Source organism: Erinaceus europaeus, chromosome 23 (assembly GCF_950295315.1).
Source record: "Erinaceus europaeus chromosome 23, mEriEur2.1, whole genome shotgun sequence".
NCBI lineage: Eukaryota > Metazoa > Chordata > Mammalia > Eulipotyphla > Erinaceidae > Erinaceus > Erinaceus europaeus.
The window spans coordinates 2,357,726-2,382,163 of NC_080184.1; the positions used below are offsets into that span (position 1 = coordinate 2,357,726).

At 54.4% G+C, this 24,438-nt stretch overlaps 2 protein-coding genes across 3 annotated transcripts; one reads left to right on the plus strand and one right to left on the minus strand.

Moving 5' to 3' along the window:
* Positions 1 to 6,035: 6,035 nt before the first annotated feature.
* On the plus strand, positions 6,036 to 8,361 carry CRB3 (crumbs cell polarity complex component 3). Its single transcript, XM_060181719.1, has 4 exons — positions 6,036 to 6,066; positions 6,123 to 6,187; positions 7,628 to 7,771; positions 8,131 to 8,361. The coding sequence occupies exons 1-4, from the start codon at positions 6,036 to 6,038 to the stop codon at positions 8,200 to 8,202; spliced, it is 312 nt and encodes a 103-aa protein (XP_060037702.1). The 3' UTR covers positions 8,203 to 8,361.
* Positions 8,362 to 8,695: 334 nt separating this feature from the next.
* DENND1C (DENN domain containing 1C) lies at positions 8,696 to 23,479 on the minus strand. 2 transcript variants are annotated; one of them, XM_060181547.1, is made up of 23 exons: positions 23,284 to 23,479; positions 20,713 to 20,777; positions 20,585 to 20,628; positions 20,381 to 20,430; positions 19,151 to 19,270; positions 18,774 to 18,843; positions 18,498 to 18,578; positions 18,339 to 18,404; positions 18,197 to 18,250; positions 17,584 to 17,694; positions 16,678 to 16,778; positions 16,519 to 16,564; positions 16,312 to 16,413; positions 15,847 to 15,972; positions 14,094 to 14,198; positions 12,428 to 12,518; positions 12,287 to 12,327; positions 10,934 to 11,005; positions 10,314 to 10,358; positions 10,094 to 10,201; positions 9,939 to 10,006; positions 9,597 to 9,801; positions 8,696 to 9,494 (listed from the first exon to the last, which is right to left on the minus strand). In XM_060181547.1, exons 1-23 carry the CDS (start codon positions 23,298 to 23,300, stop codon positions 9,018 to 9,020), a joined length of 2,265 nt encoding a protein of 754 aa, XP_060037530.1. In that variant the 5' UTR covers positions 23,301 to 23,479; the 3' UTR covers positions 8,696 to 9,017. The 2 variants fall into 2 exon arrangements, with proteins under 2 accessions (XP_060037530.1, XP_060037531.1); XM_060181548.1 differs by lacking the exon at positions 14,094 to 14,198.
* Positions 23,480 to 24,438: the final 959 nt, after the last annotated feature.

Genomic DNA, 24,438 nt, shown 5'->3' on the forward strand with positions numbered 1-24,438 from the left:
GGGGCTGCAGTTCCCCCAAGTCGCCGTTAGGGGGAGGACCACCCAGACCACCGACAGCGCGGGGCACTGAGCCTAACTCGCTCGCTTGCCGCCCTGCCCCGCGTGCATGCCAGGCCTTTTACTCACCTCTCTCGTGCCTTCCCCCGTCCCAACCCCTAAGAAGGGTGGCGAGGGGGTAAAAAAAAAAAAAAATGAAAAAAAGGGATGCCGAGATGCTTCTGCCAGTTCGAGATGCCCCAGGAGGTTGGGGAAGGGGGCCAGGGGGACCCCAACCAAGCTGGGGGGGGGTCTCTTTCCCATTGAAGCATGCCCCTTCTCTACTGTCTGTCCTTTCAATCTCTTTTTTTTTAACATTCAAATTTTAAAAAATATTTATTTATTCCCTTTTGTCGCCCTTGTTATTTTTATTGTTGCAGTTATTATTGTTGTTGTTGGATAGGACAGAGAAATGGAGAGAGGAGGGGAAGACAGAGAGGGGGAGAGAAAGACAGACACCTGCAGACCTGCTTCACTGCCTGGGAAGCGACTCCCCTGCAGGTGGGGAGTCAGGGGGCTCCATCCGGGATGCTTGTGCATTTGCACCACCGGCGCTTAACCCGCTGCGCTACCACCCGACTCCCTCAATCTCTCTCTTTCCCCTTTTCCCATTCTGCCAGGCCTCCTGCAGGTGTGTCTTGTGAATTGCCAAGAGTTGGGTCCTTGGTTTTACAGGACCTGTCTGCCCCCCTCTAAATAAAACAGGTGGGTCTAGGGGTGGGGAGATAGCCTCATGGTTCTGCAAAATAATAATAATAATAATAATAATAATAATAATAATAATAAACCTGAGAGATCCAAAAGGCCGAGAAACACATGAAAAAATGCTCCAAGTCTTTGATTGTTAGAGAAATGCAAACAAACACAAAAATGAGACATCACTTCACTCCTGTGAGAATGTCACACATCAGAAAACGTAGTAGCAACAAATGCTGGAGAGGTTGTGGGGACAAAGGAACCCTCCTGCACTACTGGTGGGAATGAAAAAAAATATATATATGTATACCTGAGGCTGTGAGGTCCCAGGTTCAGTCCCCAGCACCACTACATACCGGAGCTGAGAAGGGGTTTGGGTAAAAATAATAATAGTGATAATAATAAAAAATAATAATAATGGGGCTGGGGAGACAGAACAGTGGTTCAGCAAAAGGACTCTCCTGCCGGAGTCTCTGAGGTCCCAGGTTCAATCCCCAGCACCACCATCAGCCAGAGCTGAGCAGAGCTCTGGGTATAACACCAACAACAACAGTAATAATAATAGTCGGGTGGTGGCACGCCTAGCTGAACGCACAGGTTACAATGTGTAAGGACCTGGGTTCAAGCCCTCTGTCCCCACCTGCAGGGAGAAAACTTCATGAGTGGTGAACCAGGGCTGCAGGTGTCTCTTTCTTTCTCTCTCTCTTCCCCTCTCTACCACCCCCGTGCCTCTCTCTCAACTTCTGGCTGTCTCTATCCAATAAATAAATAAAAATAATTTAAAAAATAATGATGGGGAGTCGGGCTGTAGCGGGGTAAGCGCAGGTGGCGCAAAGCACAAAGACCGACATAAGGATCTCGGTTCCTCCTCTCTGTCTTCCCCTCCCTCTCTCCATTTCTCTCTGTCCTATCCAACAATGACAACATCAATAATAACTACAACAATAAAACAACAAGGGCAACAAAAGGGAAAAAAAATAATGATGATGGTCGGAGGGTAGATAACATAATGGTTCTGCAAACAGACTCTCATACCTGAGGCTCCAAAGTCCCAGGTTCAATTTCCCACACCACCATAAGCCAGAGCTGAACAGTGCTCTGGTTAAAAAAATAATAATAATAAAAATAATGATCATGAGGGGGCCTGGGGAAACACAGCAGTTGTGCAGAAAAGACTCTCCTGCCTGAGGCTCTGAGGTCCCAGGTTTAATCCCCAGCACCACTATCAGCCAGAGCTCAGCAGCGCTCTGGTACTCTCTCTTTCTCCCTCCCTGCATCTTTCTTATCAAAATAAATAAAATATTTTTTAAAATTTATTTTTATTTATTTATTTTTATTTTTGCCAGAGCACTGCTCAGCTCTGGCTTCTGGTGGTACAGGGGAGTGAACCTGGAACCAGAGCCTCAGGCAGGAGAGGCTCTTTGCATAACCATTATGCTATCTACCCCGTCCCCGTCCGCCCTAAATAAAATATTTTTAAGTGGGGGCTGGGTGGTGGTGTACCTGGTTGAGCGCACACATTACAATGCGAAAGGACCCGGGTTCAAGCCCTCGGTTCCCCACCTGCAGGGGGAAAGCTTTGCAAGTGGTGAAGCAGGGCTGCAGGTGTCTCTGTGTCTCTCTCTATCTCCCCCATTCCTTCTATCCAAGAAATAAATAAAGATACTTCAGGCAGGTGCTCACTTCCTTCTGAAGGGATGTGGGGAGGACCTCCAGGAGTGGGGAGTTGGGAGGGCACAGGGCGAGCTCTGCACTGCGGGTCCCAGGGCAGGTGGGCGTGGCCTCAGCGAGACTCCGCCCCCAGGTGGAGGGACAGCCCCCCCCCAATTGTGCAGAGGGCGAGTGGTGGGGGGCGGCTGCTCGACAGTGTTCCTGCGGGGAACAGTTGCCTGTCCAGGTGTGACGCCCTGCAGGGTTTTTTTTTTTTTTAAATCCTTTTTCCCAATAATTTTTATTTTCCTCTGAGTTATTTTAGATGATTATTATTGTGATAATTACCAGAGCCCTGCTCAGCTCTGGCTTATGGTGGTGCAGGGCATAGAACCTGGGACCTTGGGAGTCGGGCGGTCGCGCAGTGGGTTAAATTCACGTGACACAAAGCGCAAGGGCCGGCGTAAGGATCCCGGTTCGAGCCCCCGGCTCCCCACCTGCAGGGGAGTCTCTTCCCAGGCGGTGAAGCAGGTCTGCAGGTGTCTGTCTTTCTCCCCCCCCCCCCCCCCGCCGTCTTCCCCTCCTCTCTCCATTTCTCTCTGTCCTATCCAACAACGACGACATCAGTGACAACAAGAATAATAACTACAATAAAACAACAAGGGTGACAAAAGGGAATAAATAAATATTAAAAACAAACAAACAAAAAGAACCTGGGACCTTGGAGCCTCGAGCAGGAGAGTCTCTTTGCAGAACCATGATGCTATTTACCCCCTCCCCCCGCCCAAGATTACGTTTTTATTTTATTTTATTTTATTTTATTTGCCTCCAGGATTATTGCTGGGGCTGGGTGCTCTGCTCCTGGAGGCTAGCTTTTTTTTTTTTTTTCCTTTTGTTGACCTTGTTGTTTTTATCATTGTTGTGGTTATTACTGCTGTTGTTATTGCTGTCATTGTTGTTGGATAGGCCAGAGAGAAGTGGAGAGAGGAGGGGAAGACAGAGAGGGGGAGAGAAAGACAGACACCTGCAGACCTGTTTCACCGCCTGGGAAGCGACTCCCCTGCAGGTGGGGAGCCGGGGGCTCGAACCGGGATCCAGATACCTGTAGCCCTGCTTCACCTCTCGGGAAGCTTTTCTCCTGCAGGTGGTTACCAGGGGCTCGAACCCAGGTCCTTGGGCACCGTAATGTGAGCACTTAACCCGGCGCGCCACCACTTGGCCTCCTCTTTTTCTTTTGTCTCCCTCTTCCTTCCTCCCTTCCTTTCTCTCTTTCTTTCCTTCTGTCTTTTTTCTTTTTCTTTCTTTTTTCCCACAGCTCTGGCTGATGGTGATGCTGGGACTTGAACCCGGCACTCCAGAGCCTCCAGCTCTGAGCCTTTTTGCAGAACGATTATGCTATACACCCTTACCCTAGATGTTGTTTTTAAAAATATGTCTATATACTCTTTTGTTATTAATGGTATGTTGCAAAAAAAAAAAAGATAGTATGTTGCAAGATTGTAAGATTACAATGTATAAGGGGCCAGGCGGTGGTGCACCTGGTTGAGCGCACACATTACACTGTGCAAGGACCTGGGTTCAAGCCCCTGGTCGCCACCTGCAGGGGGAAAGCTTCACGAGTGGTGAGGCAGGGCTGCAGGTGTCTCTCTGTCTCTCTATCTCCCCCCTCGATTTCTCTCTGTCTCTATTCACTACTAAATAAATAAACAATATTAAATAAAAATGATGGGAGCAGGTGGTGGCACACCTGGTTGAGCTCACACATCCCAGTGCACAAGGACCCAGGTTCAAGTCCCTGGTCCCTACCTGCAGGGGGGAGGAAGCTTCCCGAGTGGTGAAGCAGAGCTGCGGATGTCTCTCTGTCTCTTTCTCTCTCTAGCTCTCCTCCCTCTCAGTTTCTCTCTGTCTCTATCTAATAAGTAGATAAATAAATAAATAAATAAAAATAAGTAATAAATAAGATTACGTGATCCGGGAGATGGCGCAGTGGATAAGTCTTTGGACTCTCAACCATGAGGTCCCGAGTTCAATCCCCGGCAGCACATGGGCCAGAGTGATGTCTGGTTCTTTCTCTCTCTCTCTCTCCTATTATTTCTCATGAACAAATAAAGAAAATCTTCCCCCCCAAAAAATAAAAATAAAAAAAAGACAATGTCTAGAGTTCCACATGTCACCCAAGTGGTTTTTGTTTTCCTGTTCCCACGGGGTGGGGGAGGGGAGCACAGGTGGGCGGACCCTTGGGGCGGGGGAGGAGCCAGGGGAGGGGGCGGGGCTCCAGGTACAGGTGCGCCCGGAGCCCCGCCCCCAGGCCCCGGCCCCGCCCCCCGCTCAGGTGCAGGGGCCGGAAGTGCGCTCCCCTCCCCCTCCCCCCCCCCCCCCCGCCTCCCAGGTAAGTGACTAAACTTCCCGGGTCACGTGAACGGGCGGAGCGGCCGGAGTCTGACCTGGGTGGCCGCCGCCACCACCGCCACCGCCACCACCGCCACCGCCACCACCGCCACCGCCACCGCCGCCGCCCCGGGCTTGGAGAGAGCTCTCTCTCTCTCTCTCTCTCTGTCTGTCTGTCTGTCTGTCTCTCTCTCTACCCACCCTGCCACCCTACCACCCCCCACCTTCGCATGACCCCACCCCTCCCGGGCGGACCGGAACTCTGAGCAAAGTCCAAGGCGATCGCAGGCCAGGTAGGGAGCCCGGGGAGCATGGCCCGGGGGGAACCGACCCCCCTCCTCCACCCCCCCACCCCAATGCAGGTTAATCTTCAGCCTGTGACCTCCGGGCAGGGGCGGGATTTGGGGTGCCCAGCCCCCTCCCCCACGCCCCGGCCTCTCCGCCTCCCGCCCCGCAGGTGCCAGGCTCGCGCGCAGGTGGACCCCTCCCCCTCCCTCCCTTCCCCGCAGCCCCCCCCTTAAAAATGCGGTGAGCGCCCCCCACCCCGCCCCGCGCACCCCTGTCCACGCAGTGCCACCAGCACCCCCCCCTTGGCCCCCCGGCCCATGGCGACCCCCGGGCTGGGTCTCCTCGTCGTCCTCCTGCCGGTCAGCTGGGACGGGGTCAGCGGGCAGAGTAAGTACCTACGGGGGGGGGGTGCTTGGGTGCTAGGTGCTGGGTGGGTGCTGGGTGGGGGAGGGGGACGTGGGGTGGGGAAGTCTTTGAGAGTCCACAGACTTCAGATTCCTGAGCGGGGCGGGGTGTCCCCAGCACTTTAGGGTGCTGGCTGGGGTGGGGGCAGGGGTCCCCCATTCTCTTACACCACCGGGTGTCCAGAGGAGGGAGAGGAAAGGGGGGTGGGGGGGGTCTTGCACCCTGGCCTGTCGTCCTGTCCCTGAGGGTGGGGGCTGGGTGGGGGTTGGGTGGGGGGGGTGAGTCAGACTGGCCGGACTGGGAGGGAGGCCCCGCCCCGGTCCCCCCTGCAGGGCCCTGGGGTGGGGGTGGGGGTGGGGGTGGGGGTGGAGCAGGGCAGGGTGGGACTTCCGGTGGCCCAAGTTCAAGCCCCCACCCCAGCTGGAAGCAAGCTGACTTGCTAGGGGCTGATTTGAGCTGGAGAAATATATTTGGGGGCCCCACCCCACCCCACCCCACTCACACACATACCCACCTCTCCTCCCCACCCCTCACCCTGGGCCACTAGAGTTGAAGGTGGGAGAGCAGTTTTCATGAGGGAAACAGTGCAGGGAGAGAGGCCAGGTGGGATGAAAATCTTGGGGTTCGCTGAGCCTCTCCCCCTCGGCCCCCCACCCCAGCACCGGAACCCCACACGCATAACAGCACCACTCCGGCGACCAGCTCCCAGCCCAATGGAGCCTTGGTGAGTTGGGGGGGGGCAGAAAAGGGGAGGCAGCTTCCACTCCCCCAACCCTCTCCCCTTTTTGGGGGCTCAGTCTGGTGAACTGAGAACCCCCAAAATGAGAGAAAGCCAAGACAGCCAAGTTGAGGGGGGGGCGGGCGACCCCCTGCACACCTGCATGCTTTGAGATCGGTGAGTGCTGGGTTCGAGATCCTGGAAAAAATGTCTGAAATTATTTTTATGTATGTATTGGATAGAGACAGCCAGAAATCCAGAGGGGAGAGGGAGAGACAGAGAGACAGAGAGACACCTGCTGCCCTGCTTCACCACTCAGGTGGGGACCAGGGACTCGAACCCGGGTCCTGGCGCACTGTAATATGAGCACCTAACCAGGTGTGCCACTGCCCGGCCCCATGAAATATATATTTTTTTCAATGCAAAAGTGTGTTGTGACTGTCTTGGTAATCCCGTATTTGCTCATGAAGGAGTCGGAGGGAGAGAGAGGTACCCCGGGGGGTGGCGTGTACCTGCTTGAGTGCACATGTTACAATGAGCAAGGACCCGGGTTCGAGGCCCCTTCTCCGGGTCCCCACCTGCAGGGGAAAGCTTCCCGAGTGGTGAAGCAGGGCTGCAGGTGTCTCTCTGTCTCTCTCTCTCTCCTTTTCTGTATCCCCATCCCCTTTCAATTTACACCTGTCTCTAGCCAATAAATACACGACCTATTATTATTAATTTTTTGTCTTTTTCTTTCTTTCTTTTTTTTTTTTTTTTTGCCTCCAGGGTTATCGCTGGGGCTCAGTGCCTGCACTATGAATCCACTGCTCCTGGAGACTTTTTTTTTCCTTTTTGTTGCCCTTGTTGTTTGTCGTTGTTGTTATTACCATTGTTGCTGTTGTTGGATAGGACAGAGAGAAATGGAGAGAGGAGGGGAAGACAGAGGGGGAGAGAAAGACAGACACCTGCAGACCCGCTTCACCGCCTGGGAAGCGACCCCTTTGCAGGTGTGGGGGGGGAACGGGGGCTCGAACTGGGATCCTTACGTGGGTCCTTGCCCTTTGCACCATGCCCGTTTAACCCAGTGCGTTACCGCCTGGCCCCAACATTTTTTTTTTAACAACATTTAAAGAAAGAACCAGAACGGGATCTTGGGGGGCGGGCTGTCATCTCACCCCCATACCCCTCAGGCACATGGAGGAAGGGTACTAGGAGCTTAGCCGTGTCCGTGTTGGGGAGGGGGTTCGGGGACAAGGTATTGGGGGGGTGGGCGGAGCCCCAGATGTGTTGCAGGGAGAGCAGAGGTGCTGGGTGGAGGACAGTGGCTGCTGTGTGTGTGTGTCGGGGGGTGCACGGGGGGCTGGAAGGAGGCTCGGGGGTCCTCCTGGAGACCCTTGGGGCGGGGGTTGTCTGACCGACTCCCCCCCCCCCCGCCCGAGGCTCACATCTGCCCCCCTCCCCGGCCAGTCCCAGGAGGCCATTACTGCTATTATCGTCGTCTTCTCACTCCTGGCCGCCCTACTCCTGGCCGTGGGCCTGGGGCTCCTGGTCCGGAAGCTTCGTGAGAAGAGACAGACAGAAGGCACCTACAGGCCCAGCAGCGAAGAGCAGGTGGGTGCCAGAGCCCCACCGCCCCCCAACCTGAAGCTGCCCCCTGAGGAACGGCTCATCTGAACACCGCCGCCACCAGCCACCAGCCAGCCAGCACCCAGCACCCAGCACCTCGGCCAGCGGGACTCCCAGCTTCTGAGACTCACAGGAACTTGGGGGGTCGGGGGTGGTGGGGGTCGCTGGCTGGGGATTGTGGGGGGGGACTTCAGCACAGCATGTCGCCTCTGCTTGAACCCCGGCTCTCCACTCGCCTGCACTTGCCGCCGGGCCCCCCTCCACCTGCTGCTGTCCCCGGCTTTGACCGCACACTTAGTCTCCCCTCCCTTCCCTTCCCCGACACGGCCCCCCTTTCCTTTCAGTTCTCAAATGCAGCCGAGACCCAGCCTCCCCAGGAACGCAAGGACACCGTACGGGGGTGCCTTCCCATCTAGTCGCTCCCCGCGCCCCAATTCTACTTCCCTCTCCGCCCACCCCGCCTTTATTTCTTTAGTTTTTCCTTTTTCCCCATCTGTCTTCACTGCTGTGTGACCTAGGGGGGACACCAAGCCCTCTCTGGGCCCTAGCCAGTGCTTAACAACAGAAGAAATGCCTGCAGGTTTTACTTCTTGGGGGGTTTGACCATGGGGTATTGCCTATATATATATATTTGGTGGTCAGTTATAATAAACCTCTTTTTTTTTTTTTTTTGGTGGGGGAGGGAGGTCAGATGCAAGTTGCAGGACTCCTGAACTGTTTGGAGGGCTGAGTTAACTCTGAGCTCTCCAGGATCCTTGGGGTGGATCTTGGAGGGCTTCCTGGAGGAGAGGGCCTTTTATTATTATCATCATTATCTTTATTTTTATTGGATAGAGACAGCCAGAAATTGAGAGGCATGGAGAGAGGCACGGAGAGAGGCACCTGCAGTCCTGCTTCACCATTTGTGAAGCTTTTCCCCTGCAGGTGGGGACTGGGGACTGGGGGATGGGGGGGCTCAAACCCGGTTCCTGTAACATGTGGGCTCAACCAGGTGCACGCCCACCCCCCACCCCCCCAAGGAGAGGGCCTTTCAGTGGCACCTGGAAAATTTTGTTGGTAGGGTAGTTGGTTGATTCCACTGAGTTTCTGAGTAGATAGGTTGTCACCGGCTGAACTCACCAGGAAAAAATTTTTTTTTGGGGGGGTCGGTTTTAGCTTTACTGGGGGACTGAGGGGGTGGGGCTGGAGTGGGAGCCTCAGGCTCTCCCTCCCCTCACCGCTACCTCCATCTTTAACCTTCAAAGCACTTTTTAAGCTCGGCCACTCTGGGCTGACTCCTGTCCCGGGACTCCTCCTGCCTGTCATTAAGGGGGACCCTGGGGACTGAATTCCGGGGGTCAGTGTGTTTTTCCAGGAGGGTTCCAGAAGGCAGGACACCGGGGGCCTCTGAGAAAGAGCCAGAGTCAAAAGGCCGGGGGGCTTTGGGGGTATCCAGTTTGGGGTCTGCAGGGCCTGGGGGTGGAGGGCTCTCTGGGTGGGATGGCGAGAGGTCCAGGGTGAAGGCCTGAGGTCCCAAGATCAATGACTCCGGGTCCGCAGATCTTGTAGGAGGCCGGGACGGACCGGCGGGTCCTCGGTCTGCTTCTGGGGGTGACCTGGAAGCGGGGTGCTCCTGGGAGGGTGTGGTTTCGGGGCTGAGGCTGGCCGGCAGGGACTGGGTTCCGGGCGGCTGTTCTTGAGTCCACTGAGGGCTGCTTGGAACGTCAGCCTAATTGGGGTGGAGGGGAAGGGCGTGTGTCTCACATGAGGGTCTGGCTGGTTTTGGGGGGCTGGGCTGGGGTGCTGGTGGTGTGGGGGGGTCGATTCTCACCAGGCTGGAGCAATACTCCAGCCCCTCTTGGTGGCAGCAGTCCAAGCTCTGGCTGGGCCGCAGGGTCCCCTTTCCTGTCCCCGTGTTCAGACAGTCCAGGACCTCACTCAGCAAATCCAGTTCCATGAAGCCTAAAAAGCTTCCATCCAGCGGTTCCTCTGCCCACGGGTCGAGGGCACCCTCAGGGCCCACGGGAGGGGCTGTCCTGGGGGGTGCAGGGGAGAGATGATGGGGTGACCTCAGCCGAGTCACCCCCCACCACCACCACTTCCCCTCCAGCAGCTTCAGTAATTCATTTTTCGCCCCCTCCCCTCCAATCTGTTTGACTGGAATTAGCCTTACCCCTGCCTGGGGGCCTCAGGAAATCCCTCATCCAGCCCAAATCTCCTGCTTGGACGAAGAGGCCGGTTCTACAAAGAGATTGGGGGGCTGGGGGTGTTTCTCAAAAGCTTGGGTGGGGAGGGGTGCCTCGAATTCTGGGGTGACTGAAGGCTGACCTGCCCGAAATGCTGAGACACAGGAAGTCTTTGCTGCAGGCGTTCCGAGCGACTGGTGGGGCTGGCGACCCTCAGGGAACCCCCTCTTTGCATGCAGGACCCCATATCCTAGGAAGAGGGAGGGCAAGCCAGGTGCTCCTCCTTATTCTCCTTCCCTGCGCAGCCCCCATACCCTCTCCCCTCCCCCCAAGTCCTCCTCCACGCTGCCCTCCAGACTTGCCTTGTACAGCAGAAGGCTTTGCACGCCTTTCAGCCCACTCTTGGCCTAAGGAAAGAGAAGCCGGCAAGAATGCATCTCGATCAACCCGACACAGAGCACGTGTGGACGTGGGGGGAGTTTTCTGATTCCCCCCCCCCCAAAAAAAAAGCCAAGATCTCTGCCCTCCCCCAAGGAACTTGACAGACATGACAAGGGGAGCACAAAGGGGCAGGCGTGCAAATTGTCACATGGAAGCAGGACTCTTGGTTTATTCTGCGGTGTTAATTTCTTCACGGCAAAGAAATTGTTTGGACCAGAAAAGAGTGTGATGTTAAGAAGAAGAAATAAAAAGTGAACTGTGAGTGATTGCCCTGCTGACTCTGGCAAAAGACTTTGCATTATTATTATTATTATTTTTATCTGCCTTTTTCTTGTTGATTTGTAAACACTCTTTACATATGGAATATGTATATATTTGAAACCAGAGGCCTGCTCAGCTCTGGCTGATGGTGGTGCTGGGGATGGAAACTGGGATCTGAGCCTCTAGCAGGAGAGTCCATTTGTAGAACCACTGTGCTGTCTCCTGAAATCCCCCCCCCCCCAACAAATTCCCTTCAGATACTGGGGTTGAAATGGCTCACCGTTCGGTACATGTTCTTCACGGCTGGTTGGGTCTTGGCCTTGACCGAATGTAGGAGAGCTCCCCCTCCTTTCTGGGAGAGAGGAAATGTCCAGGGGTGGGGTGCAGGGAAGACAGGGGATCTTGGGGTTACTGTGTAACACGTCTTTTATTATTGGATGTAAATATATGTGTGTATATATATATATATATATAGAGAGAGAGACATTGAGAGGGGAGGAGGTGATGGAGGAGAGAGACAGAGGCTGCGGTGATACACATTACAATGTGCAAGGACCTGGGTTCGAGCCCCTGGTCTCCACCTGCAGGGGGAAAGCTTCACAAGTGGTGAAGCAGGGCTGCAGGTATCTTTTCCATCTCTCCCCCTTTCTCCCTCCCCCTTCTTGATTTCTGGCTGTCTCTATCCAATAAATAAAAATAATTAAAATAAATAATGAATAAAAAGAGACAGAGAGACACCTGCAGCCCTGCTTCACCGCTTGTGAAGCTTCCTCCATGCAAGTGGGGGCCAGGGGTTGAACCTGGGTCCTTGTGCATATATATTTATATTTAAATATTTATTTCTTTTTGTTGCCCTTGTTATATTGTTGTTGTTGGATAGGACAGAGAAATGGAGAGAGGAGGGGAAGACAGAGAGGGGGAGAGAAAGACAGACACCTGCAGACCTGCTTCACCGCCTGGGAAGCGACTCCCCTGCAGGTGGGGAGCCGGGGGCTCGAACCGGGATCCTTATGCCGGTCCTTGCGCTTTGTGCCACCTGCGCTTAACCTGCTGCGCTACTGTCCAACTCCCAAAATTGTCTTTAATTTTGTGAAGTGATTTCTTTATTTTCTGTTTTATTATTTTTCATTGTTGTTGCAGTTACTGTTATTGATGTCATCGTTGTTAGATAAGACAGAGAGAAATGGAGAGAGGAGAGGAAGACAGAGAGGGGGAGAGAAAGACAGACACCTGCAGACCTGCTTCACCGCCTGGGAAGCGACTCCCCTGCAGGTGGGGAGCCGGGGGCTCGAACCGGGATCCTGACACCGGTCCTTGCGCTTTGCACCACCTGCTCTTAACCTGTTGCGCTACCGCCTGACTCTTTTTTTTTTTCTTTTAATGAGAAAGATAGAGCCTTGTCTTATGGTGGTGCTGGGGATTGAACCTGGGATCTTTGGTGCCCCAGGCAGGAAAATTGTTTTTATAAAACCACTATGCTTTCTGCCCTGCCCCCTAGAAAGGCTTTTTTTTTTTTTTTTTTTTTTGCATAGCCATTAAGCTAAAGATTTCTTTCTATCTCTGCACCTGCCCCCGGGGGGCCTGGGGTGGGTGGGTTTGAGAGTCCAGGAGTAAACAGATCCACAGTGATTACCTTGAGGCTGTCTGCCCAGAGCTGATAAGACCGCATGGTTCCTGAGGGCAGGAGAGAGAGGGAGAGAGAGGTCAGGGAGGAATGTCAGCTCTTGGCTGGGGGAGCCGTGGGTGGAGCAGGGTGTGTGTGTGGGGGGCTCACCTGTGGAAGCCCCACTGCAGGTAATCTCTTGTTCGAAGAGATCTGAGAAGCCCTCCCCGGAGTTCAGTCTCTCCAGCCGGCCTTCAATAAACTGGGCGTGGGGAGAAGGATCCCAGAGAGTCAGACTCACAGGTGTCTGCTGACGGCATTTATTATTATTATTTTTTAATTTTTAAAATTTTCCCTTTTGTTGTTTGCCCTTGTTGTTTAACATTGCTTAGTTATTATTGTTGTTGATGTCGTCGTTGTTGGATAGGACAGAGACATGGAGAGAGGAGGGGAAGACGGGGGGGGGGGGGGGGGGAGAAAGACAGACACCTGCAGACCTGCTTCACCGCCTGTGAAGCGACTCCCCTGCAGGTGGGGAGCCGGGGGCTTGAACCGGGATCCTTACGCTGGTCCTTGTGCTTTGCGCCACCTGCGCTTAACCCGCTGCACTACCGCCGGCTCCCTATTATTCTTTTTCTTTCTCTCTGCACTAAGGATGGAGCTGGGAAGACTCATGTCAGTGAACAAAGCCAGAAGGCTCCACTTGGAAGATGACACAATAAATAGATAAAGCACGGAACTCTCTAATCAAGACATCTTGGGCTGGGGAGGGATCACAGTGGTTCTGTAAAGAGACTCTCCTGGCCTGATGCTCAAAGTCCCAGGTTCCACCATCAAAATCCCCTGCACCACCATCAGCAAGGCTCTGGTGTCTTAAAATACATACATATATATATACATACATATATATATATATGAAAAAATAAAGGTTAAGGGGAAGGGTTGTTAATCTAATGGTTCTCTCCTGGTGCCTGAGGCTCCGAAGTCCCAGGTTCAAGAAATAAAGGTTAAGATTTATTTTCTTTGGGCTGGGAAAAATAGCAGGGTGGTTCAGCAAAGAGACTCTCCTGCCTGAGGCTCTGAGGCTGCAGGTTCAATAAAAACAAACAAACAAATAAATATTAAGATTTACTTTCTTTGGGTTGGGAAAACAGCAGGATAGTTCTGCTGCAAAGACACTGTCCTGCTCCCCTCTGGCTGATGGTGGTGCTGGGGATTGAACCTGGAACCTCAGAGCCTCAGGCAAGGACCCAGGTTCAAGCCCCTGGCCCCCACCTGCAGGGGGAAAGCTTCACAAGTGGTGAAGCTGGGCTGCAGGGGTCTCTCTCTCCCTCTTAATGTCTGACTGTCTCTATCCAGCAAATCAAGATAAAAACAATTTTTTTTAAAGTGACTTTTGCTAGTGTTACTAGTTACTCAAAAGCTTTCATTGCCGGAGGCTCTGACATCTCGGGTTCAATTCCCTGCACTGTTGTAAACCAGAGCTGAACTGTGCTGGTAAACTAATTAAATTAATTGATTTATTAAAGAGAACCAGAGCCCTCAACCTTGCCCCGCCCACAGGGGGCGTGACAGCACCGTTTAGCCCCGCCCCCTCTAGCAGACTCCCAAAGGACCCCAGTTCCCGCCTCTGGCCACGCCCACCTGGCTCCTGCCCCTCCCACAGGCATCCCACACGGAGGTCTGACCACGCCCCTCCAGTCCTAGCCACGCCCCCTGAGGCTCTAGGCCCGCCCAAGAGACCTAAGCATCCTGGTGTGGCCCCGCCCCGATCACTCTAGCCACGCCCACCACGTAAACCACGCCCCTCTCGCCATAGCTCCGCCCCCCGGCCCACCTGCTTGAATAGCTGTAGGTGTACGGCGCGCTGGTGGAAGGCCTGAAGGGGCGTCCCGGGCTTCTGGGCCAGGAAGGCTTCTTCGCTGAAGATCACAGGCTGGCCCTGCAAGAGGGACCCACGTCCTGAGCCTCTCCTGGGCTGTCCCTCTCTTTTCCCCCACAGAACGAGCTCAGGACTCTCTCTTCCCCACCCTTCAAAATGTGCTTGTGTAATATTTACTCGGGGCTTCATGCTTGCAAATGTCACTATGCTACCTGCCGGGCCACAATAAATACATTAACAACAACAACAACAAAATCAAAAACCAGAATCCTGCTCAGCTCTGACTTACGGTGGTGTGGGAGAATTGAACCTGGGACTTTGGAGCCCCAGGCAGGAGATCTCTTTGCATTAACCATTATGCTATCTACCCCCACACACCCAATATAACTATTTGAATGTTTCTCTTGGGGAAGGTGGGGAGATAGCACGGTGGTTATGCAAAAAAGAGTTTCCTGTTGACACTCTGAAGTCCCAGGTTCAATTCCCAGCACCATCATCAGCTAGAGCTGAGCAGGGCTCTGGTTAATAATAATAATAATAATAATAATAATAATAATGCAGCATCATAGTTCTGTAAACAACTCTCCTGACTGAGGCTGAGGTCCCAGGTTCCATCCCCAGCACCACCATCAATCAATCAATCAATGAATCAATCTATCATCTACCTACCTACCTATGTATCTATCTTTTAAAATAATGTATTATTTTTTTCATAGTTTCTTTTAAAGTCATTATTTATTTATTGGATAAAGTCAACCAGAATCGAGAGGGGAGAGGGAGATAGAGGTGGAAAGGGGGCCGGGCGGTGGCGCAGCGGGTTAAGCGCACCTGGCGCAAAGCACAAGGACCATCACAAAGATCCCAGTTCGAGCCCCCGCTCCCTACCTGCAGGGGAGTCGCTTCCCAGGCGGTGAAGCAGGTCTGCAGGTGTCTTTCTCTCCCCCTCTCTGTCTTCCCCTCCTCTCTCCATTTCTCTCTGTCCTATCCAACAACAATGTCTATCATCTATCTATAAATCTTTTTTATCTATAAATCTATCCAACATCTGTCTATCACTTTATCATATATGTCTCTATCACTATCTACGTATCTGTTCATCTATTTATCTATCATCTGTCTATCATCTTTCTATAAATCTATCCAATATCTATCTATCACTATATCATTTATGTTTCTATTTATCCACGTCTATCTATCTATCTATCTATCTATCCATCGCCTACCTACTTACCTAATCATTCTCTCTGTATATTTTTCTCGTTAAATAAAAAAACAAAACCAGGTGAGTCGGGCGGTAGCGCCGCGGGTTAAGCGCAGGTGGCGCAAAGCACAAGGACCGGCATAAGGATCCCGGTTCGAGCCCCCGGCTCCCCACCTGCAGGGGAGTCGCTTCCCAGGCGGTGAAGCAGGTCTGCAGGTGTCTGTATTTCTCTCCCCTCTCTGTCTTTCCCTCCTCTCTCCATTTCTCTCTGTCCTAGCCAACAACAACGACATCAGTAACAACAACAATAACTACAACAATAAAACAACAAGGGTAAGAAAAGGGGATAAATAAATAAATATTAAAACAAAGCAAGCAAACAAAACCTCTCAGGCCCTGGGTTCCCCAAAGGTCTCCTCCCATCTCCAGAGCGAGGCAACAGGGACAGCGCGCATTCCCCGCCGTGGCCGCCAGGTGTCGCCGTCCCCCGACCCGCCCGGGGCTCACCGGGCTGCAGACCAGGGCTTCGCGGTAGCCCCCGAACAGCAGGGCCTGGGCCTTGAGGAACAGCCGGGACACCCCTTCCCCGGGGGCCAGGGCCGCCTTCCTGAGCCGCAGCCTCAGCAGGGACACCTAGGAGGGGGGACAAGGGTGTGTGTGTGCCTCGGGCGGTAGCGCAGCGCCACGCCAAGCACAAGGACCGGCCTAAGGATCCCGGTTCGAGCCCCCGGCTCCCCACCTGCAGGGGAGTCGCTTCCCAGGCGGTGAAGCAGGTCTGCAGGTGTCTGTCTTTCTCTCCCCCTCTCTGTCTTCCCCTCCTCTCTCCATTTCTCTCTGTCCTAGCCAACAACAACGACAATAACTACAAGAATAAAACAACAAGGGCAACAAAAGAGAATAAATATATCTTTAAAAAAAAGTTTTTTTTTGTGTGTGTGTGTGTATATGAGTCGGGGGGGGGGGACCACTGACCACTTCAGGGGGCAGAGCCTGCACGTCGTCGAAGGGGGTCTCCAGGGTATTGGAGTCCACATTCAGCACCACCACGTCCTCCAGGGCTTTCTCGCGCACTCTCTGTGTTGGGGAGGCCGCTCAGAGCCTGGACGTGGGGGGACATCTGGGGGGTGCAGAGGGAGGGAGGGAGAGGGGACCCTCCTGCCCATGTCCCCCACCACTCACCTCGGCCAGGCTGGCGTGCACTCCGATGAGGTAGGGCATGGGTGCGCTGTCCAGGGTGCACAGAAAGAGGGGGTGGGTGGCTCAGCCTGGCGGTGTTGGGGTGGGTGGGGCGCCCCCCAAGCCCGGCCCTCGTCCCCTGCCTCCAGCCTCCTTTCTCACCAGCAGTAATCCAGCAGGTGGGGCGGTAAGGTAGGGATTAGCACGTGCTCCCAGCACATGGGGTGCAAGAGGGCGCAGGAGGCGTGGACGCAGGAGGTCAGCTGGGGCATCAGTGGGGAGGGGTATGTGTGTGGGGGGTGGGCCCTCCATGTCCCATGACCCCAGCCTTCTGTCCTGCTCACCCTCCCCGCGCCCAAGCAATCTGGCCAACGTCAGCTCCAGCTTTGGTGTGTTCCAGTTCCTGCCTCCAGGGGGCGCAATGAATATCTAACCCTCTACATAGATTCAAAATACTGGCCCCACCCAAAGGGGGGAGGAGAAATCACGGTCAAGCCCCGCCCACTCAGCGGGATGGACCAATAATTAACACAGTCCACTGGTCCCACCTCCAAAGGGGAGGAGTCAGCATCAAGCTCCACCTCCACATCATGACCGACCAATGTCACACAGTCCACTGCCCCCCCACTCAAAGGGGAGGGGTCATGATAAAGCCCCGCCCCCACTTCATGATGGACCAATAATTAATACAGCCCGCTGGCCCCACCCCTAAAGGAGGAGGGGAGGGGTCATGATCAAGCCCCGCCCCATTTCAAAGTGGGCCAGTAGTTAACTCAGCCCTCTGGTCCCACCTCTAAAGGGAGAGTCAGGATCAAGCCCCGCCCGGGGATCCATGATTGGCCAATGAACTGCCTCCGCCCGCTGACTCCACCCTCAAAGAGGCGGGTCCAGCCCACAGTGGGCGGCGCCTGGCGCTCCCGCTTTTCCCAGGAGCACAGCCCTGCCCTTCCAGATGGGAGAAGCCACCTGGTGTGTTGGGGGGTCAGAGCTAGGGATTTCCACCGCCTCCCACCCCAGGTTGCCGCCCCTCACCCCCTGGCCCCGGGGTCCTCTCTGGGCGAGCCTCACCGTGCTCAGCTTGCTGGCTGTCAACAGGACTCTCCGCTCGGCCAGGAGTGCGGCAAATAGTCCCAGGATGTTGTCACCTGTCACTGCCACCACCAGCTCCGTGAGGTTCCTCTGAGCAGCAGAGAACCATGCTAGTCTGGGGACGCCCCCAAACCCACCCCAGATTGGGGGGGGGCTTCTTCCTGCTCCTCCAGATCATATATATTCTACCTCCAGGCAGGTTATTTTATTTTATGTATTTTATCTTATTATTGGATAGAGACAGAGAAATCAAGAAGGGGAGGAGTCATGATCAAGTCTCACCCCATTCCATGATGGACCGATAGTTAACTCAGCCCACTGGCCACACCCCTAAATGGGAGGGGGGGTCACAATCAAGCCCCGTCCAACTCCATGATGGACCAATAGTTAACGCAGCCCACTGGCTTCACCCTTAAAGGGGGCGGGGTTACAATTAAGATCCCCCCCCTACTCCATAATGGACCAATAATTTCCCTCTGCAGTTGGGGACCAGGGGTTTGAACCCGGGTCCTTATGCACTGCAACATGTGCACTCAACCAGGTGCACCACCACCCGCCTGCCCCCCTCCCCCCCCCGGCAGGTTCTACTCACATTCTCAGGAATAGAGGGGAGACGGCTGGAATCCGGAGCCACGAAGCAGGAAAGCTGAGGGAGTGGGGTGGGGGGGGACAGTCATTCAGGGGGTGCCCTCCCCTGGGCTCCCTCCCTCCCATAGTCCTCAAGCCCTTCTCACCGTATTGCTGTTCCCAGGGGAAGGTGGGGGGATGCCTTGCACGCCGGAAATAGTGACAGCAGCGCCCTGTGTGTGTAGTAGGGGGGGAGTGGCTCAGAATTGGGGTGCTGTCTCCCCCATTGTCCAGGGCTTGGAAGGGGGGGGAGATGTTGAACTCACCAGCTCCAGCCCCACTGAGACCTGGGGGTCAGGGCAAGGCTGTTGCAACAACTTTAGAAGAAGTTCTTCCACCTCGGGGACCTGGGTGGGAGTTGGGGGGAGCCCTCTGAACCCCAACATGAGCTGGGGGGGTCTCGGGACCTCGGCTCAGCTTGGTTGGTCTGGGAGGAGCTGAGGGGGTTCGGTGCAGGAGAGTTCTGCATGGGGCTGGTACTGAGGGTGGGGGTGGGGTGTGGGGGCTTCCCAGGAATGAAAAAAGGGGGTGGCTGGTCTCACTTGCTCCTGGGCCAGGAGGTCCCCCACTGTGTTCAGCAGCTTGTAGAAGACCTCAAACCAAGGCAGGTGGCTGTGGAGGGAGAAGGGGACAGTCCTCTGGAACATCCCCCCCCCCCACACGCCCCCAGGTGGGTGGTGGGAGCTGGGGCGGGGCTTGCTCGTGACTCCTCCCCTTTGGGTGAGGCCAGCGGGTTGAGTGAATCATCTGCCATCAGATGTTGTGGGCGGGGCTTAATCGTTGACCCTTCCCCATTAGGGGTGGAGCCAATGTGCTGAGTTAATGGTCCATGGTGGAGGTGGGCGGGACTTGATCGTGACTCCTCCCCTTTGGGTGGGGCCAGTCATTTCTGCCACGTGACCCCCCCCCAATTCCAGACCTGAGGATGCAGAGACAGCTCTGGGCCCCCGCCTTCAGGCGGCAGAAGCCGAATCTCCGGGTACCCATCAGGTCCGTGAGGGCAAAGGTGAAATGCTGAACGGCAGGACTGGGGGGCTCCCTGGAGGAGGTGGAAAATCTTAGAGGGACCTGAGGGCGGCAGATTCCTTGGGTTCTTCACCATGCTCCCTCTGCAGAGCTGCCCCGCCCCCAGGCTGGACACCCGGATTTCAGGGCCCCTGTGGCCTTGGGAGTCTGATTCTTTTTAGGACCAAAACCTCTTCCTCCCCATCCTCCTCTTTCCCCTCCACTTTCTCCTCCTTTTCCTCCTCCTTGTTCTTTATCTTTTCCTCATTCGCATTCTCTCCTTCCTCTCCCTCCTAATCTTTCTTTTAATTTTTTTTTAAAAAATTATTTATTATTGGATAGAAACAGAGAGAGATTAGGGGGAGGAGGAGATAGGGAGAGAGACAGAGAGACACCTGCAGCTTGACTTCACCACTTGTGAAGCTTTTCCCCTGCAGGGAGGGGACCAGGGGCTCGAACCCGGGTCCTTGTGCCCTGTATTGTGTGCGCTTAACCAGGTGCACCACCACCTGGCCCCCTTCTTCTTCCTATTGTTTTTTAAGATTTTATTTATTTATTAATGAGAAAGATAGGAGGAGAGAGAGAGAAAGAACCAGACATCACTCTGGTACACGTGCTGCCGGGGATTGAACTCAGGACCTCATGCCTGAGAGTCCAATGCTTTATCCACTGCGCCGCCTCCTGGACCACCCCCTTCTTCTATTTAAAAATTCTGTTTATTTATTTGGTAGAGACAGAGAGAAGTAGATAGGAGAGAGGGAGAGAGACAGAGAGACACCTGCAGCCCTGCTTCACCACTTGTGAAGCTTCCCCCCCTCCCTGCAGGTGGGGACTGGGTGCTTGAACCCGGGTCCTTGCACACTGTATGTCAGGTGAGCACTTAACCGGGAGCGCCACCGTCTGGCCCCTGATTATGTATTTTTAATTCTTGATAGGACAGGGTGAAATTGAGAGAGGAGGGGAGGACAGAGAGGGAGACAGACAGAGAGACATCTGCAGCCCTGCTCCGCCACTCGCTTTCCCCTGCAGGTGGGGACTGGGGGCTCGAACCTGGGTCCTTGCCCTTGGTAATGTGTGCGCTCAACTAGGGTGCATCACCCTCGCCCCCATGCCACCCAGCCCCCCCTTCTAGAACCTTCTATACCTTTCCATGTCAAAGGGGAAGCAGAATTTTGGAACCATCTTCAGAGCGTCCTGAGACAGGGAGAAGAGGGAAGGACACTGGGGGGGGGCGCCCTCCTCCCTCACGGGGCACCCCAGTTCTAGGTCCACAGCATGGCATCTCCTCCCTCACTGGGGCAGGTCTTAGTCCCTGGGGTTGGGGTCAAGGGAGGAGCCATCTGCATACCTGGTCCCTGAAGTCCGGGGGGAACTGTCGCAGGATGGGGGGGTCTGCGGGGAGGGCAGATCTCTTCGTTTTCCAGCCCTAGGCCGCCCCTCCTCAGTTGCCCCCCTCCCCAGCACCCCCCAACTCACCCTCCTGCAGGGAGCTGGGGCAGGCTGCTTCAAAGAACCAGTCAAACATGGCTGGGGGGTCCCCTCTGTGGGATGGGAGAATATGGGGGGTGCAGGAGTTTGCTGCTGGGGGTGCAGGTGTGTGTGTGCAAGGCTGTGTGATACACAGGTGTGTGTGTGTGTGTGTGTGTGCATGACTGTGTGATACACAGGTGTGTATGTGCATGACTGTATGATACACAGGTTTGTGTGTGTGCATGACTGTGTGATACACAGGTTTGTGTGTGTGCATGACTGTGTGATACACAGGTGTGTGTGTGCATGACTGTGATACACAGATGTGTGTGTGCAGGACAGTGTGATACACAGGTGTGTGTGCATGACTGTGTGATACACAGATGTGTGTGTGCATGACTGTGTGATACACAGGTGTGTGTGTGCATGACTGTGTGATACACAGGTGTGTGTGTGCAGGACAGTGTGATACACAGGTGTGTGTGTGCATGACTGTGTGACACACAGGATTTTTGTGTGTGCATGACTGTGTGATACACAGGTTTGTGTCTGTGCATGACTGTGTGATACACAGGTGTGTGTGTGCATGACTGTGTGATACACAGGTTTGTGTGTGTGCATGACTGTGTGATACACAGGTTTGTGTGTGTGCATGACTGTGTGATACACAGGTTTGTGTGTGTGCATGACTGTGTGATACACAGATGTGTGTGTGCAGGACAGTGTGATACACAGGTGTGTGTGCATGACAGTGTGATACACAGGTGTGTGTGTGCATGACTGTGTGACACACAGGTGTGTGTGTGTGCATGACTGTGTGACACACAGATGTGTGTGTGCAGGACAGTGTGATACACAGGTGTGTGTGCATGACTGTGTGATACACAGGTGTGTGTGCATGACTGTGTGATACACAGGTGTGTGTGTGCAGGACAGTGTGATACACAGGTGTGTGTGTGCATGACTGTGTGATACACAGGTGTGTGTGTGTGCATGACTGAGTGATACACAGGTGTGTGTGCATGACTGTGTGATACACAGGTGTGTGTGTGTGCGCATGAATGTGTGATACACAGGTGTGTCTGTGTGCATGACTGTGTGATACACAGGTGTGTGTGTGCAGGACAGTGTGATACACAGGTGTGTGTGCATGACTGTGTGATACACAGGTTTTTGTGTGTGCATGACTGTGTGATACACAGGTGTGTGTGTGCAGGACAGTGTGATACACAGGTGTGTGTGCATGACTATGTGATACACAGGTTTTTGTGTGTGCGTGACTGTGTGATACACAGGTGTGTGTGTGCATGACTGTGTGATACACAGGTTTTTTTGTGTGTGTGACTGTGTGATACACAGGTGTGTGTGTGTGTGTGCATGACTGTGTGATACATAGGTGTGTATGTTTGTGGCTGTGTGATACACAGGTGTGTATGCATGACTGTGTGATACACAGGTGTGTGTGTGCATGACTGTGTGATACACAGATGTGTGTGTGTGTATGACTGCGTGAATACACAGGTGTGTGTGTGTGTGTGTGCATGACTGTGTGATGCACAGGTGTGTGTGTGTGTGTGTGTGTGTGTGTGTGTGAGATTCAGCCATGTGTGTGAGACTGAACCTTGGACTAGACAGCATCCACCCTTATTCTCATGTGACCAGACAAACCCTCCGGTGTTCCCTCTGTCTGTGACACTTCCCAGGACCCTGTGTCACCCTCAGACCAAACTTCAACCCCCAAATTCCTAGGCCCCACAATCTCAGCCACCTTCCCCATCCTTGCTCTGCCCCCCCCCCACACCGGATGCCAGGACTAAGGTTCAGAGACCGACCACAAGGAAGGGGAGGGGGTGCTGAGGAAGGGGTGGATCGCAGACACGGTGACTCGGCAAACATCAGCACCGTTCCCAATAATGGGGAAAGAATGGGGGGCAGTCGGGACCCTCCCTCTCAGGCAGACACCCCACACATACAATCATAAATGGGTTCCCCCCCTTTTCATCACTGAGCTCTACTGCCTCCCAGAAGCCATGCACACCTAGCCTTCAGACACACCAAATGTCACACACAGCAAACAGAGAGAGAGAGAGAGAGAGAGAGGAGAGAGGTCCGGTGGTAGTGGTGCACCTGGTTGAGTGCACATGTTACAGTGTGCAAGAACCCAGGTTTGAGTCCCTGGTCCCCACCTGCAGGGGAAAAGCTTCCCGAGTGGTGAAGCAGGGCTGTGGGTCTCTCTCTCTCTCTCTCTCTCTCCCTATCTTTCTCCCTCTTCCCTCTCAATTTCTAGCAGTCTCTATGGAATAAATAAGTAAATAAAGATAATACAAAGAAAATTAGAAAGAGAGAGAGGGAGAAGAGAGAAAGAGAAAGGGACACACACACACACACACACACACAAACACACTCGGGGCCTAGTGGCCATCTGGAGTTCCTGCCACCTGCCACAGTGATTTTCATTCTTTTTGCATCCTTAGCTCAGGCCCGATCTGGGGGGTCTCTGTCCAGAGGGTGTGTGTGTGTGTGTGTGTGTGTGTGTGTGTGTGTGTGTGTTGGGGGATGGGGAAGGGTGGCTCTTACTCAGCTCTGGATTCCATGGTCCCTGGCAGGCCTGGCCAGCTGGAGCCCTCTTCCCCGGGGGTCCCAGGGGCCCTTGCTCAGCTGGGGCTGGGCCCCTAGAAGGCTGCACTTCCTGTGTGGCTAAGAGAGGAAGTTAAGGCGGCTGACGTCCCCGGACGCAAGCCTCTGCCTCCACCCACACAGAGGGACCCAGGCATCCTGTCCCCCAGCCTGGTTCTGACTGGGAGTGACTCATGGTGGAGGCTCAGAGACCAGCTCCTTGTCAGCAGCCCCCATGCAAGCTGTGGGGTCTCTCCTCTCTCAGCACCATGGACAGCACCCAGGGAGCCCATGGAGGGTGGGCAGGGCTGTGGGGTCTCTCCTCTCTCAGCTCCAGGCACAGCACCCAGGGAGCCCATGGAGGGTGGGCAGGGCTGTGGGGTGTCTCCTCTCTCAGCACCCTGCACAGCACCCAGGGAGCCCATGGAGGGTGGGCAGGGCTGTGGGGTGTCTCCTCTCTCAGCACCAGGCACAGCACCCAGGGAGCCCCATGGAGGGTGGGCAGGGCTGTGGGGTCTCTCCTCTCTCAGCACCAGGCACAGCACCCAGGGAGCCCATGGAGGGTGGGCAGGGCTGTGGGGTGTCTCCTCTCTCAGCACCCTGCACAGCACTGCAGGGCTGCAGGTGTCTCTCTTTTTTCTCTCTTTCCTTCCTTCCTTCCTTCCTCTCTCTCTTTTTCCCTCCCTCCCTTCCTTCTTTCCTTCAAGCCCTGCTCAGCTCTGGCTGATGGTGGTGCTGATGACTGGCTGATGAACCTGGGACTTTGGAGCCTCAGGCATGAGAGTCTTTTTGCAAAACCATGATGCTGTTTCCCCCTTGTCCTGTCTTTATTATTATTTTTTTTTATATGTATTTATTTTCTCTTTTGTTGCCCTTGTTGTAGTTATTATTGTTGTTGTTATTGATGTCGTCATTGTTGAACAGGACAGAAAGAATGAGAGAGAGGAGGGGAAGACAGAGGGGGAGAGAAAGACAGACACCTGCAGACCTGCTTCCCGGCCTGTGAAGCGACTCCCCTGCAGGTGGGGAGCCGGGGGCTCGAACTGGGATCTATAAGCCAGTCCTTGCGCTTTGCGCCACATGTGCTTAACCCGCTGCGCTACCGCCCGACTCCCT

Excerpts from the sequence above, each read along its gene's own strand:
- CRB3 (XM_060181719.1), top strand. The coding sequence starts at position 6,036 with ATGAGGGAAACAGTGCAGGGAGAGAGGCCAG. Across the intron at positions 6,067-6,122 it reads AGTGCAGGGAGAGAGGCCAG|CACCGGAACCCCACACGCAT; the intron begins GTGGGATGAAAA and ends CCCCCACCCCAG. Across the intron at positions 7,772-8,130 it reads GGCCCAGCAGCGAAGAGCAG|TTCTCAAATGCAGCCGAGAC; the intron begins GTGGGTGCCAGA and ends CTTTCCTTTCAG.
- DENND1C (XM_060181547.1), bottom strand. Across the intron at positions 18,844-19,150 it reads AGCTGTCTCTGCATCCTCAG|CCACCTGCCTTGGTTTGAGG; the intron begins GTCTGGAATTGG and ends CTCCCTCCACAG. Across the intron at positions 10,202-10,313 it reads AAAGCCTTCTGCTGTACAAG|GATATGGGGTCCTGCATGCA; the intron begins GCAAGTCTGGAG and ends CCCTCTTCCTAG.